We start from the raw sequence: 9,475 nt of genomic DNA, 5'->3' as shown, positions 1-9,475 counted from the left end.
GGGGCTCGGAACAGGGCTGCTGAAGGAGCTCAGGATGTTAATAAACTCATTAAGTGGACTTCAGGTTTGTCATGAGGCCTCCTAAGTGTTAACGATTTCTCCGAGTGAGCTGACAGACAGCGTTAGCCTTTGTCTTTATTGACGTGCTGCTCTGTGACTGGAAAGGTGTTTCGCCACCTCTAACCTGAGGGATCTCTCCTAACTGCACGTCAGTCCCAGGAAAAGACGAGGCCCCGAGGAGGCCCCGCTAAAGAGCTCTGGGGCGGGGGCGGCACTGCAGTTCGTGGCGGGGGATTGTAATCACAAAGGAATTGAGGCCTATTGACTTCCAGGTTACAGATGCCAAGGATAGGAACCAGGTGCTCATTGTGCCTCTTTCCAATTTTCCAACGTGAACCCTCACTCCCTTAGAGGTGCCCTAAAAGCAAGCCTGTTGACATCTGGGGTGCTTGTGTGTGGACAGACAAGGAATAAAAACCTAAAACGAGTTTGAGGTCTTTAGAGCCCTCAGAGCGATGGGACAGGCCCTCTGCCTCCGTGTGGACTTAGGAAGGCAGCTCATGAAAATGCAGAGCCCCAGGCTTCTGCCCCTCGGTGAAAATGCAGAGCCCCAGGCTTCTGCCCCTCGGAATCGCTAAAGCAGCACTTAACAAGTGCCCCAGGTGTCGCTTATGGAATTGAAGTGAGAAAAGCTTGCAAAGCTGGGAAAACATGGGTGAGGCCTCTGCCCTTACGGTGTTCCTAATGGAGGGGTAGGGGGCCATTCATTTTTGCATTAAAAAAAAAAAGTGAAATAGAAGTTCTGCCATGGTAATACTTAGACAGGTCAGGGAGGGCTTGCTTTGAAAATGACACTTCGGCTGAAGTTTGGAGGAGCTGAATTGAGTAAAGGCAGGAAGAACAAACCTCCCAGATTAAGCTCACATGTGCCCAGTGCGGGGGAAACCAGGTGCCTGTGGCGGAAGACAGTGGACGGGAACAGGCGTGACCGTCGGAGAGGCTGGCAGGCCCAGGCTGGGAACGCTTTTTTGACTTTGCTCAGGTACTTGTCTTCGGTGAGAATCTACTGAAAGGTTTTAAAGCTGTGGAGGGACAGTGACAGATTCACCTTTAAAAAGAAATAATCACTCTGGCTGTATAAGGCAGTGTTTCCCAAACTTCTCTCATGATGAGAATCACCTGGTGGAGTTGTTAAAACAGATTCCTGAATCCCAACTAAGAAGTGCTAAACTAGCATTTTTGAGAACATATAGGTAAAATTGCATACCTAACTTAGTGCTCTGTATATAACATCTGTCTTAGAGCACTAGTTAAGTATACAATTTTACCTATATGTTCCCAAAAATGCTAGTTTAGCACTTCTTAGTTGGGATTCAGGAATCTGTGTTTTAACAACTCCACCAGGTGATTCTCATCATGAGAGAAAGTTGGGAAACACTGGTATAAGGCATGTCTATACATCAGTAAGGCGGCCTGCAAAGAGCAGATAAAATGATGGGCGGGGGGAGGTGTTAAAGAGGAATGAGTGACAAGAACCCCCCTCGGTGGTGTTGAAGGTGCTGCTTCATTCTGATGCCTGTGACTGATTTGAGGGTGGGAATAGGGAACTCATTTGACTCATCCGGCATGCATGCAGTGTACAGCAGGCGCTCAAGCACGTGCTCAATGAATGAGGGAAGAAAGATACCTGCTTTGGGTCCTGAGAGCAACATGGGTAGTTACATTTTCCTAACAGAACAGCTAACCCTATTTTACAGTTGAGGAAAGCAAGGATCAAACTGTGTTTCACTTAGTGGGGATTCAGACATTGAATCAAGTGGCACAAAACGTCATTTTCATGAGTTACAGTGATGCCAGGCTGATGTGATTCAGTGATTGAATGTCAGTGTGTGAACTAGGAGGTCATGGTTCGATTCCATCAGGGCACATGCTGGGATTGCAGGCTCGATCCCCAGTAGGGGGCGTGCAGGAGGCAGCCAATCAATGATGCTTCTCTCCCTTTCTTTCTGAAATAAATTTTTTTTTAAAGAGTTACAGTAATAACATTCCAGCAATGAAAAGGTGATATTGAAATTTATTAGAAATTTATAAATGTGAATTTTTTGAGCCAGATTGAGAGACTAGAAGGAAATACTCCAGATTACTGTGATCTGGAGGTGTCAAGAAATTGATTATAATTTTCTTCACATTTCCTACATTGGCTAAAGCAACAGTGTATTACTTTGGAAAAAAAAAATTAAAGTCATAAAACACAATTATAATTATATTGATTCTGGGGTCTTCTCTTCTCCCATTGAGGTGATGCTGGTGTGGTGTCTGAGCAGTTTTCACAGACCCGAAGCAGGGAGACCCGGTGAGTCTGTTCCAAGAGATGCCGAGCTGTTTTTTAAATTTTAGGTTGTAAACAAACGGGCTATTTTATGTCACCTACAGCAGGAAATACTTTCTGCGTCGCACAAACACCCCCGGCCTTCTATTTTAGAAGCAGTGTGAGGGGACATCCAGATAGCTTCTGTTGGTGTTACTTTATAAACTATTTTGAAAATGATTAAGGTGTTTACTAAGTTAAACCTTTGATGTATTTTGTCAATAAGTGCATAGTTTGGATTTAGAGGATCAGGGGCAAAGAAGCACTGGTTTGAGGAAAGCACTTGGGCAAAAGGACAATCCTGATGATTGTACATTTGCATCCTGCTTTGTGCAGGAGTGTTAATTTTCATTACGTTATCTCAAGTAATTACATATAAGGCGTAGTTACATATAAACAGGAAAGCAAATTTCAACCGTTTGAAAGGTTTGATTTGGGTCATCAACTAATTTTTGTTGTTAATCCTCATCTGAGGACATTTTCCCCATTGATTTTTAGACAGTGGGAGGGAGGGGGACATATGGGAGGCAGGGAGCAAGCCTGCAACTGAGGTACGTGCCCTTGACTGGAATCAAACCCGCAACCCTTCATTCTGAGGACTGATGCTCTAACCACATGCTCGAATCGGCATGGCAGGTCATCAACTAATTTTGTTCTCCCCCTTTTACGGAAAATTATATTGAATGATGAAGATAGTTTGTAAAGTTTCTAAAGGATGCACACTAAAAATCATTCGTCTTTTCTTAAAATACAACACAAACCAACAACTACAATGCCTTTTATTTTAACAAAAAGGATAGAAGGGAGGTGAGGAAAAATAGGGGATGGTAAGATAGGATGTAAAACGGGGTGTCTCTCTGGACACCAGCCCTCTCTTCCCTGCCCCACACACCCAAGTGTTACTAAATAATTTAAAGGAGACCATTTACAGTACCAGGACACCATCAAAATAATTGTTTCTTTTTTATCAGGGTCAAAAAAATACAGTGATTATGGATGTGCCGTGACCAGTGAGGGAGTTTTTCAGGTAACGTAACTATAGTCAGCAGTCCAACAGGGGGCACCGTGCCTTCAGTTAATGCACTTGAGCATAATTACATTTCTGGCAGCGCCCACACCCCCAAGAGAAGGCAAAGCTAAAGCAGTTCGTTCCTACATTCTAAACTCTGGAAGCCCAGAGCCCAGTTTAAAAAGAAAAGTCACAGTGGATAAGAGATGCATATAAAAAATACAGGGTGTTCCTTTCAAACCAGAGGAATTGTGGGACTACATTCATTTCTTTTACAAAACGCTATTTTTTTTAAAAAAGGACAGAGAATCCAGTTCGTGTTATGCTACAGGCTTAGACAGTGGCTGAGTATATTGCGTGTTTTGGTAGTCGGCCTTCGGGCTTCCTCTCATTCCCCCCCTAGGCCCCAGGTTCCTTTCGGGTGAGAAACAGCTGAGTCCCGAATAAACATATAAAAAATGCATTTGCATCTCTCTTCTTGAATTCTGCAGACGTCAGAGCCCGCCAGTCATATAGTCTCTATCATCAATGACCACAATTTGTTTTTCTTTAGCTGTGTACACCTATTCTTGTATAACAGTGCATTGCACAAATGTACAAGAAAAATACTGTGGTTTTTTGTTTTTTTTTTTTAAATCTATACAGTTTCTATAATTATGGAGTAAAATAAGTTAACTTTTCTAATGAGAATAGCTGACGGGCAGCATACATCTTTATTTTACATTTTAAAGTCTCTGCAGGCATCTACTTTGGTTAGTTATCAACAATCATTAACATAAGCACTGATCAGAGAACTGAGCAGCATTCCAATAACGTTAACAGATATATTATTTCTTTTTTTTTTTTTTTTTTGAAATACCGGGAGGGCCCAGCTTTAAAATATTATTAAAATGTTCTAACATTTACACACTATGAAGAGTTAGATCTAATAAAATAAAATTTCTTCAAAAATAATCTTGCAGTGCTCTTTCAGGCATGCTCTGAGATGGTATCACCAAACACCCATACCTTGAAAATATGACTATCACGTATTCACACACCCCATCTCTTCTCTCTCTCTCTCTCTCTCTCTCTCTCACACACACACACACAATTCCTTATACAGACTAAAAAACAAAACACCCACACCCTGATCCCACGTGTTGAAAAGTCAATGGTTTTTGCAAATAAGTTTCTGTGTGTATCTATCCGACGGGATGTTCTTCATGTAGATAACGAAGCATCAGTTGTAGGTTATGCTTGTGACCACTAGGAACCCAAGCAGCGTAGCAGGCCTTCAGCTAAAACGATCCAGCCTCATTTCACCTGCTTTCCCATGTCTCCGGACGAGAGGCCGTTATTGCAAACGTTCTGACAATCGGTTTCTCCGGGGAGCCATGTATGTACTTGTATGCATCACTTTTAGCCCTTTCCCGTTCACATAGGTTCAATAATTTAAAAAAAAAATCCCTTCTTTGTAGTCATTGTGGGAGGCACTGGCAGCTGTTATTAAACAATTAGTTTTTTTGTTTTTGTTTTCCCCCTTCGTCTTTGAGTTTGACATCAGGTACACTGTGGTTGTGGTTGCTGCCAGAAAAAGTTATCAATGGATTGCAAGGGTTCATAAAAGGTGCTTGTTAATATCCGTAATAATCTTCAGTTTAGTTTTCTTTCCTAAATCCATGAAGGGTCTCAGAATCCAGTGCTCACCAAGTTCCCGATTGGTTTGGCCTGTGCTAGTAGCTGGTAGGATTGCACCATGCGTAGAGACTCTCTGATTTCTAGATTGAGTTCCATCAGTTTGTAGTTGGCTTCTGACATGTCCAGGTCAGAGCCTATGACGGCAAAGCTTCCTGTCTGGCCCAGCGTCTGGTGATGGAAATAGATGTGTAACAGCGTCTGCACCGGGTCCTCCTCGCAGCTGCCGAAGATGTCGTTGGGCCAGAGAGACCTGAAAGTCACACACAGTCAGTGCTTTTAAGTTCTGAGACCCCACCCGCCATTAAGGTTAATAACTACATTTTAAGTTAACACCCAAGATGACAACATTTCACTGTGCATCACTGGGCACGTTGTAATATTTGAGCAAAAAGATTGCTGAATTTGTCACTGAGAGTGAACAAAATCAGGTTTGCCTTTCACAAAGATCTGCTATGGAATTATCAAAATGAAAAGCAAAACCCAATCACTGTAAACCCCCAGTCTAATAAAGCGGTGATTTTCAACTGGTGTGCCACGTGAGTTTTTAAAATGTGCAATACCTGACTAGTTAGGGCAGTGGTCGGCAAACTCATTAGTCAACAGAGCCAAATATCAACAGTACAACAAACAACTGAAATTTCTTTTGAGAGCCAACTGTTTTAAACTTCTTCTAACGCCACTTCTTCAAAATAGACTTGCCCAGGCCGTGGTATTTTGTGGAAGAGCGGCAAGTGGTTTGCGAGCCACAGTTTGCCGACTACAGAGGGGGCCTGACCTCTTTTCCCTTAGATTGTCAAATTAAAAAAAAAAAAAAAAAAAAAAAAAAAAGACAACAGCTAATAAAAGTAGCCACTTTGTGTAAATGAATCAAAATTATACAATTTTTAAAATCAGATCAGCAAAAAATGTATTTTTTGGTGTGCCCCAGAATTTTAGCCATTTGTGTGCCATGAGATGTGAAAGGTCGAAAACCGCTGGTAAAAAGGCATATCCTTAAAACCCGTTCACATTTTACCTGAAGGCTTTGACTTGTGCTACAGCCGATATGAATTCCTTGTTTTTCAAAGTTTCAATCAGGGAGTGAATGGCAGTTTCTATGGTGGTCTGTGCGGCTTTGGAAACGTCGGTTTCTTCGCTCTCAGCGGCGGACTCGGCTTCTCTGAGGATGCCCTCCAGCTGGGCCAGCTCCTCGGACATGTTGATGACCTAAAAGCAAACGCACCTTCAAGGGACCTGTTGTATAGTCATCAACAAAACGAGCATTTGATTGGCTGTGATAAAGATGTTCAAATGTGCCGAAACCGGTTTGGCTCAGTGGTAGAGCGTTGGTCTGCGGACTGAAAGGTCCCAGGTTCGATTCCGGTCAAGGGCATGTACATTGGTTGCGGGCACATCCCCAGTAGGGGGTGTGCAAGAGGCAGCTGGTTGATGTTTCTCTCTCATCGACGTTTCTAGCTCTCTATCTCTCTCCCTTCCCCTTTGTAAAAAAATCAATAAAATATATTAAAAAAAAAAAAAAGATGTTCAAATGTTAAACCTAATACACAAGGACAGTTAAGTTCTCCGCTGATAAGTAATTTTAGCCACCCAAGGAGTCTTTTATATACTCTGGATAAAATAACAGGTTGGCCCTAGCAGGTAGCTCAGTTGGTTAGCGCTATGCCAAGGTTTCAGGTTCCATCCTGGTCAGGGCGCATACGAGAAGCAACCAATGAGTGCATAAATGAGTGGAACAAAAAAATCAATGTCTTTCTCTCCCCAACCCCCCTCCTCTCTAAAATCAATAAAAAATTTAAAAAAAAATAGGTTGCAATAAGTGTAATAAATGTTACATTATAATAAGTAAAGCAAGTTGTAACTAATGTTTATATTGGTTTTAACGTGATCTATACTTCCTTTTGGATAGTAAAATTACATTTACTGTTAAGAGGATCATGAACATTTTTTTTTTTTGATAGTAAAGTCTTTGTATTTTAAAAGGTTATTTACCCAGTGTATTTTATTTTTAAATATAGTTTTATTTCAGAGAGGAAGGGAGAGAGAGATGGAAACATCAATGATGAGACAGAATCAGTGATCAGCTGTCTTCTGCACAACCCCTACCAGGGATCGAGCCTGCAACCCAGGCATGTGCCCTGACCAGGCATCGAACCACAATCTCCTTGTTCATTGGTCAGTGCTCAACCACTGAGCCACACTGGCTGGGTAGCCCAATGTATTTTATATAAACCAGTATGTGTGTGTATATCCTTTTACATTTAACCATTTAAAAATATTAAATCATTTCCCCAGTGATGGTTTAGTATCAGTGGTTGAAAATGGGGGAAACAAAGACTAAAATCACTACCTCTGAATCTATTCATTACATGCTTGTTCTTGTGTGCATTACTAGACTACAAAATAATACCAGGACAGTGTTAGGGGGTTTCATAATATGTCTTTATGGGATTGATGTGCTTTTCTAGACTTTAGATTACAGATGATCTATTGCTGCTACTGTGACCTTTAAGGTCATGAACCTTTTAAGACTGCTGGGTATCTACTGCCTCATTTACTAATAGGTCCGGAAATAGCATATCATTTCAAAAAACAATTCTGATAAGTCACACTATGTGTGACTTTGGACTTAAGCTCTCCAACAAGATATATATATGTGTGTGTGTGTGTGTGTGTGTGTGTGTGTGTGTGTGCATGTATATGTATATGCCTGTGTACATTTTAACTTTCTAGAATCAGTTAATTGATGCCAAGTACAATTAAATATTTACCTCTGCTTCATTTTTTATTGCATTTACTTGGTTGATAAGTTTACAGTAGGCTTGGAACAGAAGTAGTAACTGAAAATGCAGTTTGTATAACCTTCGGCAGAGCTCCAGCTCCTGGAAATAAATAACATTGCATTACAATTTAGGTGTGACTTTCCATATATGACTAGACGACATATTTCCAATAAATTTGTAAAACAGCTGTTAAAAAATTGTCCTGGCACTTATTTTTCCGCAGTAAGCAAGTTAATACAGTATGAAGCTGATGAAAGATGCTTTGAAGACTGATTAAAGGTATTGTTGGTTACATAATTCATTTTTAGTGTCAAGCACATTTTCACATTAGAATTTTAAAGCAGACAATATATAGGATGCTTTAAAAAGGATTCACTGTTACTTAAAACTTTAAATTCATAATTCAAATGCATATGCTTTTGCCGCATCAAGTTACATATATCTCACGATATTTAGCAATAAGTGCTTGTTAAAGCGGAGTAAAACTGGATAAACGCTTAGCTAAAAATGAATTCTTTTTCTAAAAAAAACCACATTGTAATCTCATTGAAATGAGACAATGAAATTAACATTTGCACTTTGATTTTCAAAATGAAGGAATTTAAAAGGAGATGTTAGTTGTAAATGTATGAGAAGGCAAGTGCTAGTTGTACATACTGATTATAAAATCACATTTTTATTGGACCACATTTCATAGATTAGGACTACGCAAACCTGAAGCAAACACTACTTTCAAAGTAGCAGTCCACGACAAAACACTGCTGGGTCACAGATGGACAAATGGCAAATGAGAACCAATTTGTCTGACATGGATAAACAGTCTGTAAATTAAGACAGTCACTTACTGCTAGAATTTCCATTTGCTAAGCAAGAAGGTGATCAGGTCACAAAAATACAAAGGAAGAGAAAGACCAAGAATTAGTGTAAGATCATTTTAACTAGGGCCACAGATGTCCCAGGCAAACTGAAGAGCATTTCATTACACCCCAAAGAAAAATTTATGGTGCCATTTCCAGAATAAAACTCTTTAGACATTTACTGCAGCAATCCAGGGTGTTTTTTTTTTTTAACGCTTTGCCAAATAAAAAATTATATTTAGGCTACAGTTTATTTCTGTGTCACAGTTATGAAGAAAATCGAACTAATGTGATCTTGAGAAATCTGGCTGTTATAAGTGGTGTTTATCTAAATCTTTACAGCTTTCAAAAAAAACAAATGCCAAGGGTCATAAAATTTTCTTAGTAAAGGAGAAAATTTCTCATTAGGAAATAAGCAGATTACTGTTCTCAGAAAAGAGGTGGCTTATAATCTTATATAATACTCACCCAAGAGAAGGTTATCTTGGGTGTGGCTCATTCTAGGCTTCCTACCTCTCACTGTCTAATTAGGTCCTACGGTGCCAGAATCGGTGCCGAGTCAGAAGGTAAAATAGCGAAAGCAGATGTGTGTTTTGAATTGCATTCCAATATAATTTAGTGAACTTCAGAAGATAACGTATGTGAAATACATATTTAAAAACTATCACATTAAAACATCTACAGCAACTCAGACCTACTCATTCACGGAGAAAAAGGATTCCTATTTAAAACGGCAATTGCAGTAATGTAAGAACTGCTTCTAAAAGTCCCCTTTGAAGCT

At 40.2% G+C, this 9,475-nt stretch overlaps 1 protein-coding gene across 11 annotated transcripts in view; it reads right to left on the bottom strand.

The window, feature by feature from the left end:
* Positions 1 to 3,133: 3,133 nt before the first annotated feature.
* Positions 3,134 to 9,475, bottom strand: part of FRYL (FRY like transcription coactivator) — a 257,817-nt gene continuing 251,475 nt past the window's right edge. For 9 of the 11 annotated variants that reach the window (XM_084899627.1, XM_084899633.1, XM_084899629.1 and 6 more), the window contains 4 exons: positions 8,683 to 8,700; positions 7,826 to 7,936; positions 6,073 to 6,263; positions 3,134 to 5,307 (listed from right to left, as the gene is read on the bottom strand). In XM_084899627.1, the coding sequence (XP_084755753.1) occupies positions 5,049 to 5,307; positions 6,073 to 6,263; positions 7,826 to 7,936; positions 8,683 to 8,700 (579 nt within the window). In that variant the 3' untranslated portion in view covers positions 3,134 to 5,048. The remainder of the gene's footprint in view (positions 5,308 to 6,072; positions 6,264 to 7,825; positions 7,937 to 8,682; positions 8,701 to 9,475) is intronic. The other 2 variants (XM_084899628.1, XM_084899632.1) reach the window with 1 other exon arrangement.

The sequence above is a fragment of the Pipistrellus hanaki genome (assembly GCF_964339955.1).
Source record: "Pipistrellus hanaki genome assembly, chromosome: 1".
NCBI lineage: Eukaryota > Metazoa > Chordata > Mammalia > Chiroptera > Vespertilionidae > Pipistrellus > Pipistrellus hanaki.
The sequence above is the reverse complement of the archived record's forward strand: the minus strand, read 5'-3'. Positions and strand labels throughout refer to the sequence as shown.